Source organism: Procambarus clarkii, chromosome 1 (assembly GCF_040958095.1).
Source record: "Procambarus clarkii isolate CNS0578487 chromosome 1, FALCON_Pclarkii_2.0, whole genome shotgun sequence".
Lineage (NCBI taxonomy): Eukaryota > Metazoa > Arthropoda > Malacostraca > Decapoda > Cambaridae > Procambarus > Procambarus clarkii.
In genome coordinates this window covers 19,856,389-19,880,494 of record NC_091150.1, presented here as the reverse complement: position 1 = coordinate 19,880,494, position 24,106 = coordinate 19,856,389, and the positions used below count along the sequence as shown (strand labels likewise).

General features: G+C 46.2%; 1 protein-coding gene across 1 annotated transcript in view; it reads right to left on the bottom strand.

The window, feature by feature from the left end:
- Positions 1–23,749, bottom strand: part of LOC123753993 (condensin-2 complex subunit D3-L) — a 65,366-nt gene extending 41,617 nt beyond the window's left edge. Inside the window, exons 1-8 of the mRNA XM_045736061.2 lie at positions 21,879–23,749; positions 19,703–19,879; positions 15,662–15,828; positions 8,901–9,054; positions 5,474–5,672; positions 3,259–3,379; positions 2,896–3,085; positions 2,628–2,779 (exon numbers count right to left, since the gene is read on the bottom strand). Of these exons, the coding sequence (XP_045592017.2) occupies positions 2,628–2,779; positions 2,896–3,085; positions 3,259–3,379; positions 5,474–5,672; positions 8,901–9,054; positions 15,662–15,828; positions 19,703–19,879; positions 21,879–23,729 (3,011 nt within the window). The 5' untranslated portion in view covers positions 23,730–23,749. The remainder of the gene's footprint in view (positions 1–2,627; positions 2,780–2,895; positions 3,086–3,258; positions 3,380–5,473; positions 5,673–8,900; positions 9,055–15,661; positions 15,829–19,702; positions 19,880–21,878) is intronic.
- Positions 23,750–24,106: the final 357 nt, after the last annotated feature.

Genomic DNA, 24,106 nt, shown 5'->3' with positions numbered 1-24,106 from the left:
ACACACTGTGAACTACACCAATATTATTTTCAAAAACTGGCATTTCTTTCCTCTGTCTTTACAGTGCCACACACGCCCGTGTTATGTTCAAGCAAGAACTTTGTTAGCAAGGGGCTGGTATAATAATTGTCAGTGTACAGAATGTGCCCTTTGTTCAGCAGAGGTTCCATTAGCGTCTTCCCTACACTGCCAGAATACCTGTGAGGATCCTCTGCGGGGATCCACTGTCATGTCTACGTCTGTACCAGAATATAATATCATATCAGTCACCATTCCGGTTTCACAGTCGCACAGTACAAAAATTTTGAGGCCAAAACGGTGCCGTTTCGATGGGATGTACTGTTTGAAGACAAGACGGCCCTTGAAAAGAACTAGGGATTCATCAATGACAACATTCTGTCCAGGTACAAAGTAATCATGAAATTTCCCTCTGATATCACTGAATACTTTTTGGACTCTCCAAAGTCGATCATTTCTATCAATATTTGCAAGGTTTTCAAAGTGTAGGCACCGTAGTAGTATCAGGAACCTGTCTTGTGACATGTACTTGTTGAACACAGGTGATGGACCAGCACATTCTTTGTTCCAATATTCCTGTGTGACGTGCTTCACCGAATGTTTCAGGAGCACACACAGAGCAAACAACACACACAGCTCAGCCATGGTGGTGTCCTTCCAACGTATCATACGTGAAGCCTGTAATGTGCCACCTTCAACAAGTTGCCCGGCATACCTGCTGGTTTCGGCAACAAGATGTTGCATGAACTGCTCATCAATATATGCAAGAAAATAATTTATTTCCGTCATGTCGTCACCTGTGTACGGTTACGTGGATGCAACCCCCACATCATTATGATCAAATTGAGGTTTGTGTGGTACAAAAATATCACAGTATTCCCATACAAATTCCCCCTTTCTACTTGTAGCACCGCCACAAACGACTCCACTACGGGTGCATTTTCTTGCACTAAATCTCCTTTGGGGAGGAGTTGGAGGTCTTCTACCTTGTCTACTAGTAGGGCGAACAGGGAAAGTAGATGTAGAGGCAACACTGTCATCAGTGTTGTCATGAGGGGATACATGATGGCGCTTGGCAGGGCGATCAGCTGACACAGCAGATCTGCACCTGGTAACACCGCGACGGCAGCTGCTAGCACTTGGCTCATCTATGCTACTTGTATCAGAAGCAGCATCACTAAACCCAGAAAATGACTCAAGAGTATCACTTTCGTCAAAAAATGGGAGATGGAGGTGGTGGTGTTGGGGATAATACTGGCGGGGGTGATGACCTGTAACACACTACTGTGCGTGCAGCTTGCCCTGAACGATACGCCATAAATGTATCGTCTTCACCTGTATCTATTTCACTTCCATCGGACCCTTGTGTTATGTCTCTATTGGTCCTTGGGTCGTCAATATAATCATCACTTCATCTTCAAACAATAGTTTACCTCCCCTCGAGAAAGCGGTCTTGCAACAGCATGTCTGACAGGCAATTGGGAGCCTGAGGCACATGCGTCAGCCAAGGTTGCTTGATCAGAACTGAGGCTACCCTCGGGCCTGGGCCTACTATGTGGGAGAGCGTTGTAGCTTGATGAGGTCCTAGTCTGCTGCCTGTTCTGTGTCGAAGCTGCACGGTCTTGGAAACGAGCATTCTGGAGGCATTCTGGGATTTTTCTTTCAAAATGGCCGCCGCTCACTGAAGGCCTCAGGCATCCATCTTGTACACAACCAACTGCATGCGTTTCGAATGGGTACGAAATATTCAAAAGGTGTTTTCTCGGTTGGCACAGTTTTCAGTGCCTGTCCAGCAGACCTGGACATGCACAGTCCAGTGGTTAGGGAAGGAGATTATTTTGTTATGATAAACTTGCAGGTTCATGCATGGTATACGCAGTATCGTATATGGGAGCTAAAAGAAGGACCAAATGATGACTGATCCTGCTGTTATTTGCTGGAAGATTAATCAGCAAAGAGGAAGCCTGTTTGCTAACAAGGGAATTAATCTACAAGACAAAATAAAGAGGATTGTTTGGTCATCTGTGTTTGAGAGAGGAATAGATATACGTTGGTGTACTTGACGCAGTGAAAAGAGACAAGAGTATTTATTCATTATGATTATTAATGTATACGTAGAAGCCTAGCTCATACGGTGACGTGACCGCTGCACAGTGAACTGATAAGAACAAGCAGCAGCCTAGTGAGGAACATTTTGATCAATAGGGATCATATGGAAGAATAGTCTCATTTACTTATATTATCGTCATCTAATTATATGTTGTTTTCCCGTGGTTTCCTGCTAGACAACTCTGTTTGCACTTGTTCATACATACATGTATGTATATGTATATATGTATGGATGGTAGTTCTGGCTCCCAGTAGGCACTGGTGGGTCATGTTAGGCCTGTGTTTTCCAAGGTTTGGATGTAGCCAGATCGCAGTATCAAAAGAGCTACTGCCGGGGGAGGGGGGGGGCCTCCCAGATAGGTAGGAGGGTAAGAGTACCAAGTCTAATGCCTTAGATAGCACAACTCTCATGCAGTGAAAGAAGCAAAATAACTGCTGGGAAGAATGTGGCTACTGTACTGGAATATCCACTTCATAGGAGGTCAATTTTGAACACCCACCTGACACACATATCTGACAAGGTGAAGACAATGTTTATCTTGAGAGCTGAATACTTGGTCGTGTCGAGCATCTTCCCCATAGCAGGAATGATACGCTTAGCTTGGTCCTCATGTTGTAAGCACATCTTGCCTAATGTCACCACAGCAAGTGCCTATAAAATTATTATAGCTCATCATTCAACTGTCTCTTATTTACTGAAAACTAATCAAATATAAATATGCATCACGTAAAATATTTCAGATTTTTTCAAACTAATTACTTAATTACCTTGACCCGCATGGTTGGCGTAAAGGTAATTGTGGCAGGTTGGGAGCTCTGCGTCTGTGAGGAAGGGACGGTTGTGGGGGCGGACTTGTCTCCAGGTTGGTGGAAAATTATACTCTGAAGCATGAGGAACATCCTCTTGTTTACCTTATGTGGGCACAGCATGGAAGTTTCTCCCAAGGTGAAAAGATGCCTGTATAAAGTCCAGCAAAGAATATAAGTTATTTAAAATACATATTCCCCCTCAGGTCACTTCAGGTATACTCATCTAGGGACACAAAGGTCTTATTTTGCTGCATCTTTAAATGCTCCTAATTTTACTTCAATTTGAAGTTTAAACAAAATTTTAATTTTGTGATTCTTTACCTGAAAAGCCTTTCTTCCCCATCTTCATCTAGTGGTTCAGCCTTCTCAAATAAAATATACTTAAGGTGTTCATCACAAGCCTTCAGAAGTGGTGCTGCCCATTTCTCTATGGCATCTTGACCTGAAATACATAAACCTTGTGAGGGAAAAGCTAAGAAAGCAACCTATCCTAACTCAAAACTCTCCTCACTGCTTCCCATCTCTCCCCAGTGAGAGACAAGTGAAGCAGCACTGAGCTAACACACTCACCACTCACCATCTCTCCCCAGTGAGAGACAAGTGAAGCAGCACTGAGCTAACACACTCACCACTCACCATCTCTCCCCAGTGAGAGACAAGTGAAGCAGCACTGAGCTAACACACTCACCATCTCTCCCCAGTGAGAGACAAGTGAAGCAGCACTGAGCTAACACACTCACCACTCACCATCTCTCCCCAGTGAGAGACAAGTGAAGCATCACTGAGCTAACACACTCACCACTCACCATCTCTCCCCAGTGAGAGACAAGTGAAGCAGCACTGAGCTAACACACTCACCACTCACCATCTCTCCCCAGTGAGAGACAAGTGAAGCAGCACTGAGCTAACACTCTCACCACTCACCATCTCTCCCCAGTGAGAGACAAGTGAAGCATCACTGAGCTAACACACTCACCACTCACCATCTCTCCCCAGTGAGAGACAAGTGAAGCAGCACTGAGCTAACACACTCACCACTCACCATCTCTCCCCAGTGAGAGACAAGTGAAGCATCACTGAGCTAACACACACTCACCACTCACCATCTCTCCCCAGTGAGAGACAAGTGAAGCATCACTGAGCTAACACACTCACCACTCACCATCTCTCCCCAGTGAGAGACAAGTGAAGCAGCACTGAGCTAACACACTCACCACTCACCATCTCTCCCCAGTGAGAGACAAGTGAAGCAGCACTGAGCTAACACACTCACCACTCACCATCTCTCCCCAGTGAGAGACAAGTGAAGCAGCACTGAGCTAACACACTCACCACTCACCATCTCTCCCCAGTGAGAGACAAGTGAAGCATCACTGAGCTAACACACTCACCACTCACCATCTCTCCCCAGTGAGAGACAAGTGAAGCAGCACTGAGCTAACACACTCACCACTCACCATCTCTCCCCAGTGAGAGACAAGTGAAGCAGCACTGAGCTAACACTCTCACCACTCACCATCTCTCCCCAGTGAGAGACAAGTGAAGCATCACTGAGCTAACACACTCACCACTCACCATCTCTCCCCAGTGAGAGACAAGTGAAGCAGCACTGAGCTAACACACTCACCATCTCTCCCCAGTGAGAGACAAGTGAAGCAGCACTGAGCTAACACACTCACCACTCACCATCTCTCCCCAGTGAGAGACAAGTGAAGCATCACTGAGCTAACACACTCACCATCTCTCCCCAGTGAGAGACAAGTGAAGCAGCACTGAGCTAACACTCTCACCACTCACCATCTCTCCCCAGTGAGAGACAAGTGAAGCAGCACTGAGCTAACACACTCACCATCTCTCCCCAGTGAGAGACAAGTGAAGCATCACTGAGCTAACACACTCACCACTCACCATCTCTCCCCAGTGAGAGACAAGTGAAGCAGCACTGAGCTAACACTCTCACCACTCACCATCTCTCCCCAGTGAGAGACAAGTGAAGCAGCACTGAGCTAACACACTCACCACTCACCATCTCTCCCCAGTGAAAGACAAGTGAAGCAGCACTGAGCTAACACACTCACCACTCACCATCTCTCCCCAGTGAGAGACAAGTGAAGCAGCACTGAGCTAACACACTCACCACTCACCATCTCTCCCCAGTGAAAGACAAGTGAAGCAGCACTGAGCTAACACACTCACCACTCACCATCTCTCCCCAGTGAGAGACAAGTGAAGCATCACTGAGCTAACACACTCACCACTCACCATCTCTCCCCAGTGAGAGACAAGTGAAGCAGCACTGAGCTAGCACACTCACCACTTACCAAACATGCTCTCACAAACACGAGTGAACAGGTACATTTATGCCTTTAAGTTAACCAAACAATCACTAAATTGTCATGTGGGTAAAAGGGGTCCCAATGAACAGGCATTTGTTAAGAGAAGTTTGCCTGAACTTCTTAATTTTTCAAATTGTTTATACTATATTGAATATAAATGTAATTATTGTAAAATGTATATTAGCTGAATTCACACACACCTTTTGCATCATCACCATGCAGACTGTAGCTGAGAAGGGTTATAGTATCTATTATGTGGGATATGAGCTCAGCTCCAACTGAGAAACTGGTGATAGGTTCCAAAAGCTGTTGTTGTAAGGGCTCTGCACGATCACCAGGTACGTGCTTGATGCTGTTGCTTAGCACCTTTAACACTTGTAGAAGTGTATAGGATCCCACCTGTGAGAAAAATGGAATTCTTGGCTTTACCATAGAGTAAAATTATACACATGCAATCTGCAAAGTGCAGCCATCATCAAAATTGTCTAAGAACCAAACAAAAATACCTATATGTATATAAGAGACTCTCTTTATCTGTCTGTCTAAGGATGGAGGCCAGATGCCTCACCCAACCTTGCAGGAGAAATGGTCTGGGGTAAGGGATGGACATAAGCTGGTTGGGGTCACTAGAATTAAAAAAGAAAGTGTCACATTCTAACCCTCAAAATGATTTTTGGCACTGTCCACTGGATACAGCAGCTAGCTTAATATTTCTGGAAATAAAAATGTCAAAACAACATTTTTTCTAATAGTAATATACACCATTATTCACTGATATCGGGAAAATGAACAAAATTTCTGCTATTCATGCTTTGGCTGAAGTAGAATAAAACAAAAAATCCTCCCACAGCTTCAGAAACTCAATGTAACATTGCTCCCAAATCTAGACAATCATGGGACAATATACACAGATGATTTTAATATTAATGCTAGACATATTATGTTGGGAGACGGTACTAACAACGATAATGGATGCAAATTTATAAAATATGTTTGACAATAGATTAAATGTATACAGTATAATATGGACCCCCAAACTCATTTGCTGGGAGGTAGACTTGATTATGTAATGGGGAGAAATCTTGGTTAGCAACCACTATACAATACCTGCTGCCTATAAGGTAGTGTGACCTTCCTAACAGACATCACACACACAAAATAAACAATCTATATGGTTTGCCTAATCACTTCATTTACTGTATTATAAAATGGTATTGAAGTTACATTATAACAAATGTACGGACCTTCGACACAGACCTAGTTGATACAATAACTACCTATTAAGAAACATGGGTGTGTTGGGGAACAAACCTTAAGCCTGTTAGAGGTGGACAGCACCCACTACCACCCAAATGGCTCCCTGACCACATATTTATCAAAGAACGTGAACAAGTAAAGTAGCATAATACAAATGAACTAAATCACAAAAAGATTTGCAATCATTTCTTGTTGCAAATAGAGATGAGAGACATGAGCAATGTAATACAGAATAAACATTGAGAAGAGTTCCTACTCAGTATAAACAAGCAAACACCCTTTCTTAAAGTCTGGGAAAAGATAAAACCCAGCATTAAATGTAATGAAATACATGTATGTACCTCTTTCTGGTAAGAGCCCCATTGGCTCCCTGTCTTCCTCTCTTCCTTCCATTTTTGTCATTTTGTTGCAGTGTTATCTGATCCTGAACCTATCTGTGGGCTGATGCTGGACAGAGCGCCAGGCCATTTGGTGGCAGATTTTGGTACTTTAGGGCTCAAGCTAGTTTTGTTTGTTTTCTTTGATTATTTTGTATTGGATTGAGGAGTTATTTGGCATTTTAATTGCTTTTGAGGCTTATGAACACAGCAGTTGTCTGTATAGCTTCGCAGACTTTCTGGATGTTTTCCCGGGGAAATGGTGGAATGTCATTCCCTCTCTCACTTTATATAAATGAGCCAGATTTTGTCGATGGTCCCTGGTTGGCCAACACAACTCATGCAACATATGTGACTGGTAGACTGGAGCCATCTCAGTGAGATAGCTACAGGGAGCCACTTGAGCTTTATCAGAAAGAGGCATTTCATAACAGTCAACACAGGGCTTTTTAGTTTTGAGTATTTTTTCAGACTATTATCGACCCAAAATAATACTTGTACAGTATAAGAATGTCGCATTTTATCTTTTCTTAAATTCTCTTGGGTAATGACAAACATTAATAACCTGTGGAAGCATAATATTAGTTTCCCTTTTTACTATTCTGTGTATATTTTTTAAATATTAGTCTTTTGTAATTTGTAAAATATAGCATAAAGTTTTTAAGCACATACAATAGTTTTCACTGTGATGAGATGGATCACAGATGGTATTAACAGTCACCTCCCAATGTGCAGCCTCAGTGATGTGTGGGATAAATAATCCTCACTTAAATGAACATTTGTATATGCTGCTGAAAAATCTGTGCTGAACCCAATTTGTTCCGGCCATCCAGGAATTCATGAAAGCAAGGTTCGTTAGAGTGAGGATTCACTACTGTCCAATACTGATCCCCCAAAAAATATTTATTGTCCAATATTAATAGAGTGCAATTAGTATAATAATGAAATGAAACTTCCTGAGGGGTCTTCATTCACCCCCAGATCTTATGCACTGGCAACCCAGTACTAATTACACCTTACCAGAATTTCAGACTTTTTCATGGCCTACTGGAGCAGGGACCAGAATATGAGACTTTTTCATGGCCTACTGGAGCAGGGACCAGAATATGAGACTTTCATGGCCTACTGGAGCAGGGACCAGAATATGAGACTTTTTCACGGCCTACTGGAGCAGGGACCAGAATATGAGACTTTCATGGCCTACTGGAGCAGGGACCAGAATATGAGACTTTCATGGCCTACTGGAGCAGGGACCAGAATATGAGACTTTTTCACGGCCTACTGGAGCAGGGACCAGAATATGAGACTTTTTCACAGCCTACTGGAGCAGGGACCAGAATATGAGACTTTTTCACGGCCTACTGGAGCAGGGACCAGAATATGAGACTTTTTCATGGCCTACTGGAGCAGGGACCAGAATAGCAGACCTCATGGCCTACTGGAGCAGGGACCAGAATATGAGACTTTTTCATGGCCTACTGGAGCAGGGACCAGAATATGAGACTTTTTCATGGCCTACTGGAGCAGGGACCAGAATATGAGACTTTTTCATGGCCTACTGGAGCAGGGACCAGAATATGAGACTTTTTCATGGCCTACTGGAGCAGGGACCAGAATATGAGACTTTTTCATGGCCTACTGGAGCAGGGACCAGAATATGAGACTTTTTCACGGCCACTGGAGCAGGGACCAGAATATGAGACTTTTTCACGGCCTACTGGAGCAGGGACCAGAATATGAGACTTTTTCATGGCCTACTGGAGCAGGGACCAGAATATGAGACTTTTTCATGGCCTACTGGAGCAGGGACCAGAATAGCAGACCTCATGGCCTACTGGAGCAGGGAACCAAATTCACATAAAAGAAACCAAGGCAAAAAGGCCAAAAGAGGGTTGCAATACTCAATACTATTCACCAGCAAAAGATCATCCCGCTGATGGCAGTGCTAGTCAATCATGACATCGGAGCCACCCAGCCCATATTTAATACGTACCTCGGAATTGACCTGGCAGTGTTCTTCAAAGTAGTCTACAGCAAAGGTGGCATCCTTCAGAGTAACATAATTTGTGATGAGTGCCAACAATGTCCACACTTCCTCATTGTTTTCCTTACCAATGTGTGTTCGTGCTATGTTCATTACCGGCAACCTTGAAAACAAAAATTGTTACACATTTTGAGTCTCTGAGTCTAGTTAAATCTGCATAAACCACTATTAATTCTAAGTGGGGGTCTATTGAAATATTATCTTATATAATAGCCAGGCTTTGGGAAACTAAATATAGTTTAATCGAGTGAAGGCACAATCTAGAACGTTATATCTGGCATGTCATATATCACAATGAAAATGGTCATGTAATGAGCATAGAGGGTTCAACAGTAACAGTGGTGACGTGTACAGGACGGTGTAATGACCACACGTACAGGATGGTGTAATGACCACACACACAAGACTGTGTAATGACCACACACACAGGACGGTGTAATGACCACACACACAGGACAGTGTAATGACCACACACACAGGACGGTGTAATGACCACACACACAGGACGGTGTAATGACCACACACACAGGACGGTGTAATGACCACACACACAGGACGGTGTAATGACCACACACAGGACGGTGTAATGACCACACACACAGGACAGTGTAATGACCACACACACAGGACGGTGTAATGACCACACACACAGGACGGTGTAATGACCACACACACAGGACGGTGTAATGACCACACACACAGGACGGTGTAATGACCACACACACAGGACGGTGTAATGACCACACACACAGGACGGTGTAATGACCACACACACAGGACGGTGTAATGACCACACACACAGGACGGTGTAATGACCACACACACAGGACGGTGTAATGACCACACACACAGGACGGTGTAATGACCACACACACAGGACGGTGTAATGACCACACACACAGGACGGTGTAATGACCACACACACAGGACGGTGTAATGACCACACACACAGGACGGTGTAATGACCACACACACAGGACGGTGTAATGACCACAGACAGGACGGTGTAATGACCACAGACAGGACGGTGTAATGACCACAGACAGGACGGTGTAATGACCACAGACAGGACGGTGTAATGACCACAGACAGGACGGTGTAATGACCACAGACAGGACGGTGTAATGACCACAGACAGGACGGTGTAATGACCACAGACATGACGGTGTAATGACCACAGACAGGACGGTGTAATGACCATAGACAGGACGGTGTAATGACCACAGACAGGACGGTGTAATGACCACAGACAGGACGGTGTAATGACCACAGACACAGGACGGTGTAATGACCACACACACAGGACGGTGTAATGACCACACACACAGGATGGTGTAATGACCACAGACAGGACGGTGTAATGACCACAGACAGGACGGTGTAATGACCACAGACAGGACGGTGTAATGACCACACACACAGGACGGTGTAATGACCACAGACAGGACGGTGTAATGACCACAGACAGGACGGTGTAATGACCACACACACAGGACGGTGTAATGACCACAGACAGGACGGTGTAATGACCACAGACAGGACGGTGTAATGACCACAGACAGGACGGTGTAATGACCACAGACAGGACGGTGTAATGACCACAGACAGGACGGTGTAATGACCACAGACAGGACGGTGTAATGACCACAGACAGGACGGTGTAATGACCACAGACAGGACGGTGTAATGACCACAGACAGCACGGTGTAATGACCACAGACAGCACGGTGTAATGACCACAGACAGGACGTTGTAATGATCACAGACAGGATGGTGTAATGACCACAGACAGGACGGTGTAATGACCACAGACAGGACGGTGTAATGACCACAGACAGGACGGTGTAATGACCACAGACAGGACGGTGTAATGACCACAGACAGGACGGTGTAATGACCACAGACAGGACGGTGTAATGACCACAGACAGGACGGTGTAATGACCACACACACAGGACGGTGTAATGACCACACACACAGGACGGTGTAATGACCACACACACAGGACGGTGTAATGACCACACACACAGGACGGTGTAATGACCACAGACAGGACGGTGTAATGACCACAGACAGGACGGTGTAATGACCACAGACAGGACGGTGTAATGACCACAGACAGGACGGTGTAATGACCACAGACAGGACGGTGTAATGACCACAGACAGGACGGTGTAATGACCACAGACAGGACGGTGTAATGACCACAGACAGCACGGTGTAATGACCACAGACAGCACGGTGTAATGACCACACAATTGTTACCTCCCCCTAATGATACTAGGAAACGGGTAAATGTATATAACAAAAATCAGTGTTGAATGTTATGAAACGCCATTTTCAGGGAGAGCCCCGGAGCTTACCCGACTACGATGTATGTATTAGATTGTGGCATCAATTGATTGGAGTTCTTGCCTACTGGGGACCATGAGCCAGACCCGTGCCCCCCCTCAAAGAGGCACGAGGAGCAATGGCCTATGGAAACCCCCGCCCTGTCTGCAATCGACTAGGGTCTGGCACCCAGAAAGGTATGCATAACAAAAACTCCGTGGTAAAAATTGCTACCCAAACTTGAACAGGAAGGCAAAACTCCCAAACTAAAACAAGCAAACAATCAAACCTCACTAATGCTATTGTGCCGATCATCCGTGCAGCTGAGGGGGGGAGGGAGCACTACTGCATTCAATTCCAAGCATCAAAAACAACTCGAAAAACCTCCGACCGGAGGGAGGGAAGGTGCCGGGGTGCCTCTGGGGCTCACCCAGAAGATGGTGTTTCATTACATTCAATGCTGTTTCTTTATGGGAAGCCCCTACAGCTCCCCGGAGCTGCCTAAACAAAGAAAAGTGACAAGAGGGACTTACCCGGGAGGAGGCCGCCACTCGTTTCTCAACTGTAAGTTGAGACAACTGGCTGCAACCTGCAACCCAGAGTGACACAAACCCGATTAGGGCTGGGAACGTCGGCTAAGCAATGCGCGGCCAGGACCCTGTTCGACCTCCAAAATCCCTGTGACTGAATGTCAGCCCAAGACATGTTACCAAAGATGGCAGCCAAAGCAGTAAACTTATGAACATCATGGGCACAAGGATAGACTGCAGGCTAGCTGGACCGAGTAGCACTGTGGACGACCTGGGAGACCCGAGCCCTGGAACATGAAACAGGAAACCGGGTCAACCCAAAGCGCATCTCCAGTCACAGAGGCCGTGGCGAGCAGGTAACGGCGAAGAGTGCAACCAGACAACACAAATGACGAGCCCCCGGCCTGACCAACCAAGCATCAACAACCCAAGGATCCCTCCAGAAAGCCGCCAACTCATTCTTCGCCAGAAAAGAAGAAGACAGCTGCAAACAAACAAACCTACCGCTAGGACCAAAAGAGCAGAAACCTCTGCGCCTGAGGAGAGCACGGAGCTCCCTGAGCCGACCCCCCCAGAAGCCAATACCAACAGGAAAAGACCCTTGGAAAAACAATCTTGTACAGAAGAAGTCACTACAAACTGAGAAGAGAGAAAGGAGAGCACCCTGTCCAAGGACCAGGACGGCTCAGGCGGCACATGAGCAGGTCGGAGGTGAAACAGCACGAGAAAGCTTACGGAACGAAGCGAGAGTAATATCCACCCCAAACTCAAGCTGAAGCAGCTACACCAGCGCTACATGATACGCAGCGACAGTATTAGGCATCAAATGACGGTCCTGAAAAAGCCAAGAAAGAAAGGACAAGACAACCCTATCCGAAACAGAGGACAACCTACGAAGAGAGAGAAAATGGAGGAAAGGGCGCCAGAAAACTTCACACTGTCACCGAGATAAAGCTTGCAGGTGGGGGATAATCAACGAAGCCACCTGATCACCACACAAGTGGTGATAGACCCGCCTCAGAAAGACCAGACGCGAAGAGCAGAGAGAAGATCGAACCAGTCAGATAACTGACTGGGCCGATCTGCTGAAAGAGGGTGGAGCTGCATAAAACATCGCGGGTTCAAACACCGAGCAAGCAGCGCCTGAAACCAAAGCTAGGCCAGCCACCAAGGAGCCAACAGGACTATTCTTCTCTGGTAAGTCTAAAATGAACCCAGGACCTGATGTAACAGCTGAACTGAGGGGAAGAGGTACAGGTAACCCCACCTCAACCAGTCCTGCTGATAGGCGTATACTATGACGGCATCACATTCGGGGAAGGGAGCCATATACACAAGAAGATGCCGGGACCATGTCAACGTGAAGAGGTCCACATCCATGAGTCCATACATTCAGCAAAGCCAACTGAAGGAGTCAGTATCAACCGTCCATTCAGTGGACAGGGAAATGAACCGAGACAGGCCGGTTCATTTCTCCTCGGACATGAATCAAATGAATCAAAAAACATGAATCAAATTTGGCTCTCCCCCATGGAGAGCCAAACCCCAAGGTTCAAGAGTCCCACGCAATGCCTAGCCAAATCCGAACCTGGGATGGAACTAGATGGGACCTCCTCCAGTTCCCCAGGAACCCAAACCCAGTGAGCTGGGAAGAAACCATACCCCTGGTAAGCACACATGCGGACCAGCTGGGCGCCCACACCAGCCAATCGTCGAGGTAGGACAGAACCCGAACAGACGCAAACGGGCCACCACGACCCGGGTAAGATGCGTGAATACGGGAGGTGCCAAATTCAGGCCAAATGGAAGGCAACAAAATGCAGAAAGCTCGCCACCCCACCACAAAACCTAACCAGTCCCTGAACCCCGGAAAATCGAGATGTGCCAATACGTGTCCCGGAGGTCCAGAGATACCATCCAAGCATCCTGCTCCAAGAGAAGCCGGACCTGCAACAGAGCAGTCATCCGAAAAGAGGGGCAAAAGATCCCAGGGTTCTGGCGGGACAAGTCCAGAATGAACCTCAGACCATGCCTAAGTGCACCCACTCTAGGATAACCTGACGGAGCGCTGCGGAAGAGACCTGCCCCGCTAGCCCCAAATTCCCGGAAGAGGAGGAGCCATCCAACGCCACCACAGGCCAGAAAAGACCTGAAATGCCCAAGAATCATGGGACCAGGTGTGAGCAAGAGTGTTGCCCCCACGGCCCCATCAACGAGGTGACCCACAAAAGCGCCAATGTCCCTTACTAGAAGCCATCTGACATGCTGGAGCCGCATACTCCAGGATTGGTCTGACATATGTGGTAAACAAAGTTCTGAATGATTCCTTACACAAGTTTCTAAAGGCCATTCTTATGTTGGCCATCCTGGCATATGCCACTGATGTTATCCTCTTGATATGGGGTTCAGGGAACATGTCTGGTGTGATATCAACCCCCAGGTCTTTTTCTCTCTCTCTCTCTCTCTCTCTCTCTGACTCTTGAAGTACTTAATCTTCCAAATGATGAGTACAAGCATGGGGGCCTAGCCGAGGACCCCCAATACAAGAGAAGGATGGATAAACCAAGGAGGAAGACCCCCACCAGACAAAATAAACAAAAAGAAAATAAAAGCCCTGTGAAAGCAGTGTCCCTAGGAGACAGAACCAGCCGCTGTGTATAATAGGAGACAAGCTGCACAATACCTTGCTCCCCTACCAGCAACAATACCACTTCCTACCCAAGGCCAAACAGTGCCAACAAAAACCCCAGCTGGCCCCAAGGGCGGGTAATTGCCAAGCAGCAAATGACCCCTATGGAAGCAGTTCCCAAACGCCTTATGGAAGATAACCCCAGGATGCAAGGGCAGTACAGCACTTATAGGGCACTTAGGGAAAGTGGCCCAAAGCGCATGCAGCCCCAGTACTGATGAAGTACTCCTGGCCTGCACATCACACAGCAGAATACACCATAAGGCACAGAACTGTAAGAGTCAGAGGCCGGAGTCAAGGACCGCCACAGTCTACATCAACCGAGGAACTGAATACTGTAGCGGACGGCGCGGGATCCGAGACCCCCCCTCCACTTCCTGGGAGGGGGTACTGCACGGACGATTGGTGCAACGGCGTTAGTGATGTTTGCTTGTATTAATTTGGGAGTTTTGCCTATTTGTTCGGGTTTTGATGGCAATTTTTACCATGTGCGGTTTGTTTTGTTATACTTACCTTTCTGGGTGCCAAATCCTGGTACTCACCTAATTGTGCTTGCGGGGGGTTGAGCTCTGGCTCTTTGGTCCCACCTCTCAACTGTCAATCAACAGGTGTCCAGGTTCCTGAGCCTATTGGGCTCTATCATATCTACACTTGAAACTGTGTATGGAGTCAGCCTCCGCCACATCACTTCCTAATGCATTCCATTTGTCAACCACTCTGACACTAAAAAAGTTCTTTCTAATATCTCTGTGGCTCATTTGGGAACTCAGTTTCCACCTGTGTCCCCTAGTGTGTGTGCCCCTTGTGTTAAATGGTCAATGAGAGACAAGGAATGCTTCCAAATACACGGGGGGTTTCCATAGGACATTGTTCCTCGTGCCTTTCTGAGGGGACCAGGTTCTGGCTTGAGGTCCCCAGTAGGCAAGAACTCCAATCAACTGATCCACCGTCTAATACATACTTATCAGCCCGATAAGCTCTGGGGAGCCGTAGGGGCTCCCCACAGAAAATGCTATCTCTGGGGACAGACAAAACCAGTCTAAATATTTATTAATGGAGTAAAAATTAACAATGGTATTTATTCATGTACAAAATTGGGAAAGCCAACATTTGAATGTAGTATTTATGATGTAGAGTAAAATGTACTCTTGAGGTCATACCTCAAATATTCTGACTTGGACCACATAAGAAGAGCCTTGCTGAAGAACTTGTGGTGACTGTGTTTTGTGATGACACCAAGTATAAGCCACGGAAGTTTGTTCTCAGGCGTGTCTGACTCGGGATGCCCATGAACTAATAAGCGCCTGAACACCAGTTGATCAAGAACCTGTTAAAATAAAATATCAGGAAAAATTATGGACAAAACCAGGATATATAATTTAATTGAAAGTCTAGATTTAAACTCAAAATAATTACTACACATAGGTGTAAAATTGATATTATAAAATACAGTGAGTCACCCCAAACCCCAGGCTAATTCAAGAAAAACTGGTCAAAATTTTTGAAGGACTTACAGATAATGGGTGCTTGGATAATTCTTTTCCTCAATATTCAAAGGGCTTTCAGATGTTCAGTACATTAAGATATTTGGAGCCAAAAGCAAATTTGAATTGGAAATAAACAAAACCTCTCATCTTTGAGAGTTTAGTCTAAGTCTCATTCCTGCTAAGTCCCATTTTTTCCTTCTGCTCCCTGTAGCTACCACCTTGCTTACCACCTCCACACAAGTCAAATCAGCCTTAGAGGCCGTAATTACACCCCAAAGACCAAAACCATAACCTGCCCCCCCCCCCCCCAGCTCACAGAGGCTTAGGGAACAGGGGGATTGTTACAATCAACATCAAGAAATTACAATTGTTACAATCGTCATCATCATTCAGAAAGTAAGTGAAGCAATAAAGAACTGCTAGGTTCACAGAAGGAAAAGAAATGAAACAGCAAATGACTAGACAAAGCATCAACCCAGAAATTTTGTCAAAGACAAAATTACAGCCAGGTGACAACCCCAAGGAGTCCTGGCTCTCCATGTCAACAGAGACCAGTGCACAGCTCAAAAAACTGTCTGCCTACAAATCCAAAGGGAAAGAGGGGACCATGGAGCCACTGAGACCCAACCACAAAACCAGCGTTGAATGTAATGAAACATCCTTTTCTGGGCGAGCCCCAGAGGCTCCCTGGAACTATCAGGCTGATATATGTTATATTAGTCTGGGGCTTTAGTCAATTGGTCAATTAGTGAATTGGAGTTCAGCCTACCAGGGACCACGAGCCATAACCTGGCCCCCTCAGAGAGGCAAAGGGAGCAAAGGCCTATGGAAACCCTCATGTATTTGGAGGCATTCCATGTATGCTATCAACCAGGGTTGGCACCCAGAAAGGTAGGCATAAGAAAACAGACCCCATATGGTAAGAAAATTGCAACCGAAGACCGAACAGAGGCAGAAGTCCCTTTACTTAATAATACAAGCAAATGCCACACTCTGCCGCCACACTGCTTGCCTGCGCAGCCCTCCCCTCCCCAGAAGGGGAAGAGGGGAGCGCCGGCTGCCTCACCTTGAGGTTACCTTAAGATGATTTCAGGGCTTAGCGTCCCTGCGGCCCGGTCCTTAACCAGGCCTCCTCATTGCTGGACTGGTCAACCAGGCTGTTGGACACGGCTGTTCGCATCCAGACGTATGAGTCACCGCCTGGTTGATCAGGTATTCTTTGGAGGTGCTTATCAAGTTCTCTCTTGAACACTGTGAGGGGGTTGGCTAGTTATACGCCCTTATGTGTACAGTAGTGAAAGTGTGTTGAACAGTCTCGGGCCTCTGATGTTGATAAAGTTCTCTCTCAGAGTACCTATTGCACCTCTGCTCTTCAACTGGGGTATTCTGCACATCCTGCCATGCCTTCTGGTCTCATGTGGTATTTCTGTGTGTAGGTTTGGGACCAGCCCCTCTTCTATTTTACACGTGTAAATTATTATGTATCTCTCCCGCCTGAACTCAAGAGAATACAGATTTAGGCATTTTAGCCAGTCCCAATAGTTTAGATGTTTTACAGAGTAGTTTCTAGCAGTAAAGGATCTCTGCACGCTCTCCAGGTCAGCAATTTCTCCAGTTTTGAAATGGGCTGTCATTGTGCAACAGTACTCCACTCTAGAGAGCACTATCTATAGTACTCTCGGAAGCGGTCCAAGAGTCCTATACAAGACCCAGCCAAGTCTGAACCAGAGAGGAAACCAAATAGGACTTCCTCCAGTTCACCAAGAACCCGAACCCAGCGAGCTGGGAAAGAACTAAATCCCTGGTGAGCAGACACGCAGACAGGCTGGGAGCCCACACCAGCCAATCGTCGAGGTAAGCCAGAACCCGAACCCCTAAAAGACGCAAACAGGTCACCACGACCAAAACGGAGGAAATGACCCGAAATGCCCACATATCATGGAACCAGGCTATAGCAAACAGCCGAGCACCCGCCCCCCCCATCGCTCCACAAAACCGAGAAAGGGCCAACGACCCCTATGAGAACCCGACAAATGCTCAAAGTGATCACTACGCAGACCAGACGTCGACAGCTTGGTCAGGAGTGGCCGGTCCTGAATCTGGCACTACTGGCTTACAACGACCGAAGGAACCCCGAGACCTGGTGCGACCCTTCCGGGCAGGACCTCCACCCCCCCCCCCACCCCCCCCGGAGAACCAACAAGTTCGACATAGGTCAGCAACTAGATGAAACTGCATGCAGAAAAATGTACAACCGCAGACTCTGCAAACAGCAACTGGCAAAAGCGGATGAAAATCTAAGAGCCAAGGCCCAAGAAGTGGAGCCAAGAAGAGTCAAGGTTCCAAAGAGTGAACGAGCACTGCCTGTCGGCACGCGAGGCAAGAAACAAAGAACAGAGATACCGTCTCCTTCAGAATCAGCACAAACAACTTCAACAAGAGCTGACACCCAAGCTGCCAAAGCAAACACTCGGGGAGGATGTGGAGGAGCTGGGATCCGAGCCGGACATCGGCTTGGATCCCAGCTCCTCCACATCCTCCCCGAGCCAGTCCAAAGACAGCTCCAGCAGGAAAAAGAAGCGCAAGACCAAAGCCAAATACCCACAGGCGTGCAAATCCTTGGCCATCAGGGATGCCGAAAGGGAGGGAACCTGCAAGTGAAGCTGCACCTGGCCGACATCATGAGAAAGGACGGGGGCAAACAAGCACACATTGAGGTGCTCAAACTCGCCCCCCTCCCCCCAGGTAAACCCGAACGACTGTGGTCAACTCCCTCCATTCAAGCGCGCAGGTCCGACAGAACGAATGCCAAGCCCCGCCAAAAGAAAGGGCAGTCTACCAGAAAGGAAGACTCCGGCACCTCGTAACGCACCCAATAAGGAAAAGATGAGCCAACTCAAAAGAAGTAGGATTCATTATCGCTGCGTAATCCGAGTCTCGCAGGAGGCAAGCTGCAACAGCCTCTCGCACCTCCCTCGGTGGAATGCGGGAAGCCGAAAACCTCCAGAAGGAGGGAACTGAAGAACCCAAAGGAACCCAGAACCAAACCCAGGGAGGAGTCGAACTCATATCAAAATCATACAGGGAGGAGGGATAGGAAAGCCCCTCCCCTTGTAACAACGAGACCTGTGCCGAGGGTACCAACACCCATACGGGGTCAAGCGGGTCCCAAACCCCCGCCCCCAAGTCAACTCCTCCCAAGCCCCGGGATCCTCCATGTCAGGCCACGAGGCAGAGCTGTCCTCTAAACCCTCTGCTTCTGGAGAAAAAGCAGAGTCCACCCGAAAGGAAGGGATGAAGGAGGCCAGCTGGCACGACTCAAAAGCTCCGGCAGGAGGAACAGGCTCGAATGCCTCCGCCGCCGATCTGGAAAGGGGGCAGTCAAAACCAAACCCAGCCAAAACTGTGTTGAGTTTGAAAATATACCTGGAAAAAATCATGGTAAATGGGGGCACCTTCGACAAGCCACTGGCTTCCTATCCTTGTCGAGCCCACTAGGGCTAGTGGCCCTCAGGTAAATCAGGTAATTAGCAGAAGTCTTTTGTTTGTGTACAGTATTACTTTTAACTGGATGATAAACATTTTTTTCAGAACATAAGCTTATTAGATTGTTAAGGCATGTGTAACTGAACTACTGAAATGCAGAATAATAGATAACATACTGTACAAGTTCAAATAGCAAAGATAAACATAAGCTAATCAAGATAGTCTCACCTCTATAACACGCTCTTGTACTTTTATCTCAGGGTCAAGCACAAGAGGCAAAACCCCTTTGATCCAGGTTGTGATGACAGTCTCATGTTCGGGGTAACAATTCACAAGAGTTGTTAAAGATGTAATTATCTGTTTCCTCACGAGCAATGCTGGATCCCGACAGTGTTCTAATAAGACCTGAAATGTCACAAAATGTTTTGAGTCTTATCAAGAAATAGAATAAGGTTGCCAGTCCTGGTAATCACTAGCATTTAACATTGTTGGATAAAACTAAACACCAAAATTGTGAAAGTGTTGAAACTTTAAATATACAGCACCAGGGGACAACTGGTATAGTTTAACACCTAAACACACTCAACACTAGTGGTCGTGGTTTTGGCCAAATCAGGTTGATCCATATTGCAGTTTGTACTAGGTACGGTACCATCAGTCGCAGAGTTGTTTTAGGTCTACCGGGGATCATGAGCCAGAACCTGGCCCCCTTTAGTGAGGTGCAAAGCAGTGGCACTATGATAAAACTGCCAGTGAATTTTAATCATGTTTGCACCCAAAAAATCAGTGAAATAAAATAGACCACTGCTGGTTAAAAGGAAGATTGACATTCAAAATTAATAAAAAAATTCCTCTAACAATTTAAACAAATAAAAAATTTATGAAACTATCACAAGCTCATTCACCCCCACCTCATCCCCCCTCATATGGGAGGAGGAGGGAGGCAGACTGGGGTCAGCTGGCTGCTCCAACCACAGTTCTATTATGATATAAAATCCACCACAGACTCCCTGGGGGAAAGAGGGATTGTGGGAGCCACCGAGGTTCGCACACACATTGCCGTTTCGTTAAATTGCCCGAAACGTTATGCGTATTAATGGCTTTAGGAATTGAATGTACTGTACTGTGCTAGCTGTATAAATCCAACATTATGTTTGTAACTCTTCATCTATGTACTGTATGTACTTTTACCTGATAAAAATTTGAATTTGAAATTCAACACTGGTTTTTTTTTTTTTTTTTTGAGGGGGTGAGGGGAGGAGGGGGGGAGCCCCTTGTGGCTCCCTGAAGCTGCCCACCCCAGGTTCACCCCCTGGAGAAGACCAAGAAGGACACTCACCAGGATGGAGGGAGCACCGCAGGTATCACAATTGTGGCGTTTGCTGTGTGAACAAATACTGTACTAAATATAGTAATTCATTAAATTATTATATAAAATAAACTCTTTATGAGAAGTATCTCTGTTTCTAAATTAATAATTAACATGTAAATTCTAACTGCGTAGTGAGCCCACCAAGGAGATGCTTTCTCCCTGGAAGAAAGGAAGATGGGGCATGGCCAGAACCAAGGCAAAAAACAACACATCCAATTCTGGGCACCAAAACACCACAGGGCAACTCCAGGACATCTGAGTACAAAGCCACAAACGCTAAACTTTGACATGTGTGTCAATAGACTCCAGTTGTCTGAGAAGCTTCCACCAAGAAGCAGGAATAGAAAGAGTCAGAACCCTGCAGTCAATCAGCTGGATAACCCTACACATTATGTCACAACAGGCCTTAGTGTGTCATAAAAGGCTTACTGGAGACCAGAGGCCAAAATCTGGTCTCCTCACAAGAGAGGGATTTTAGATCAGGCATTCTCAACGGGGATGATATCGTCCCTAGGGCATAACCTTAAAATAATTCCGAGTCATGCATTAGATAAATACAGATTTCCCCGATAGTTGAAAGGGGACGATTTCTGACTTTGCTCTTGATGCTGGTTAAATGAGAAAAATAAATGCAAAATTTATTTAAAAATTAGCCTATTTATCATTGTCTCTTGTGGAACACCTAGTTACTTTATTGTTTTTCAGCCGAGGTTAAGAAACACTTTTCTAGATCATCAGGAGCAGGGGATTCTAAATCATCCTGAGAATAATCTCTATTTGCCTTGAAGATTCTAACAAAAACTAGCCTGTCCAATTAGACATAGACCAGAGTACAATATACTGAGCAGTATTACAATTAAATAGTTGAATTCAACTTATTTATTTGAATTAATTTAATTTTAATAAAAATGTTAACTATTAATTTTTAGTAGTTTGAATTAACTACTGCAATTTTTACTCCTCTCCAACATTTAGGCAACCATTAATGTAAGAATCTAATGAACATAGTAAACAAAATAAAAAATATCAAACCTCCAAGTTCTTGTCTGAGAGCATCTCATTATCCAGACGCATTAGATTCTCTAAAGCTTGTAGAGCAGACTTCCGCACGGTCACTTTGTCATCCAGTGCTCGTCTGCGCAACATTGACACAACTCTTGCAGCATTGGGGAAGTTAAGAGTTTCCTCTTCAGTCATTTCCAATGGTGATTCTAAGTTGATGTTATTATTTTGAATGTGCGGCGTTGCAAACATCATTGGCCGGCTGCGGAAAAAAATCTGTTTCATGGCGAGCATTATTGTAGGGTTGGTGGAAAAGGTGCAGTCGGCCAGAAGAGCAAGAGCTTTTGATCGTACAGTTGCAGCACTATCGCGGCACCTTGAGAAAATGATACTCAGTAAAAATTTATGAGACAGAATATTGCGATCTGGAGGGACTTCCACTGGATGATCTAGAGAAACATTATGAAAACTTTTCTCTGCATCTCCTCCTCCACTTTCATCAGTCTCGGCAATTGACTTTAGCCTTGATCCAGGAGGGTTATCGTCTACGCTGTTTCTGGGCGTGCCTTCCTCCCTATCAGCCTGGCGTTCTTCTTCCCCCAACATCTTGGAGATCACTTCAAGCATAAACAGTCTATGACCGGCTTTTTCATTGTGCGAGAACTTGAAAAACCACTTCATAAGACGTGTGTAAAGTTGAATGGGAAGATAACGCATTATTTCCACTACAGATTGAGCAGTTTTTTGCCTGAACTCTGCCCTGTCAGGTACACGGACACAGAGGTGTTGAATGAGGACATATACCCCATCGTATGCATCTTCTTTCACCTGGGTCAGTATATATTTTACGAAAATTTGTGAATGGTCCCGAATAACTCCCAAGGAACGAACTGACAAATCTGATGCTCCACGAGATATCATGAGAATATTGTACATGATGTGCTTCATAATTATGATAACTATTTTCTTAACTTTGCCATGAATTGAATTACATATAGACTGCAGGGCAACATAGGCATTATATGACAATGCTGTGACTGATGCAGGTCCATGCCTTCCAATGAATATTCCTTTGGCATTGCTGGTTTCACAACGAGACACTTCAATCAGTATACTGATAGTCTCGTCCAACGATTCCGGCGAATGCTTGAGAGAGAATCGTTGCGTCAGTCTCAGAAAATCATTAAGGAGAACATTTAATGACCTGATCAGTTTATTTGCTTCACTAGGAGTTAACATTGCAATATCTCCGTCGTCGTCGTCATCAACATCAGCCACGACCTGTTCGTCCTGCGACTTGCGCTGACTACCACGCACCGAACTCGAACGACCTTTCTTGGGGCTCGACACTCCGACTCGCAATTTTGTGGTGAGACGCATGATGTCAAGGGCCTTGAGATACATGACGGGGTGAAACACTCTGAAGGCATTACTGCCAGGGATACAGAGGAGGAGGAAGTAGAGGCTGGCGGCCTGGATACCCAGCTCCCGGTCCTCCTCCCTGGCGTCATACCTCTGCCCGCGAGAACTGTAGTAAAACAACAGCGCCATCACACCCTTCACGTCCCCTGACAGCTCAATCCAGAACCTGGTGTGTAGGGCGGTGTCCTCAGTGGCACTGTGCCCCGACACTGAGAGCCTGGTGTCCTCGGCGAGCTGAGGTAAACTGTCTACCCAGTGGCGACAACAGCTGATGACAGCACTAAACAAACCACTCAAATTGGTGTTGTAATGACAGTCTTCAAACGCCGAGGGCAGATCCTCCACCTCTGTGAAGTCGGCGTCCATCACGTTCTTTATCCACCTGTCATCAAGCTTATCCAGAGCAAATTTGGACAATAATTCCAGCACTTGCTGCATCCTGCCCTCCACCGCAGCCATCTTGAATGTTTTGGTGTTTGAATATTGGGCGCGCCAGTGTTGCCAGATCTGTCAGGGGGCGCCAGTGGTGCCAGATGTCTACCGCCGCCAGTGGTGACATATTTTATTTTTTTATTTTATTTATGCATATACAAGAATGTACATAAGGAATGTGAGGATACAAATATGGTAATTACAGTCTTGTAAAGCCACTAGCACGCGCAGCGTTTCGGGCAGGTCATTAATCTAATATCTGTCTAGCGCCGCCAGTGGTGCCAGATCCGTCTAGGGGCGCCGGTGGTGCCAGATCTGTCTAGGGGAGCCAGTGGTGACATATCTGTCTAGCGCTGCCAGTGGTGACATATCTGTCTAGCGCCGCCAGTGGTGCCAGATCTGTC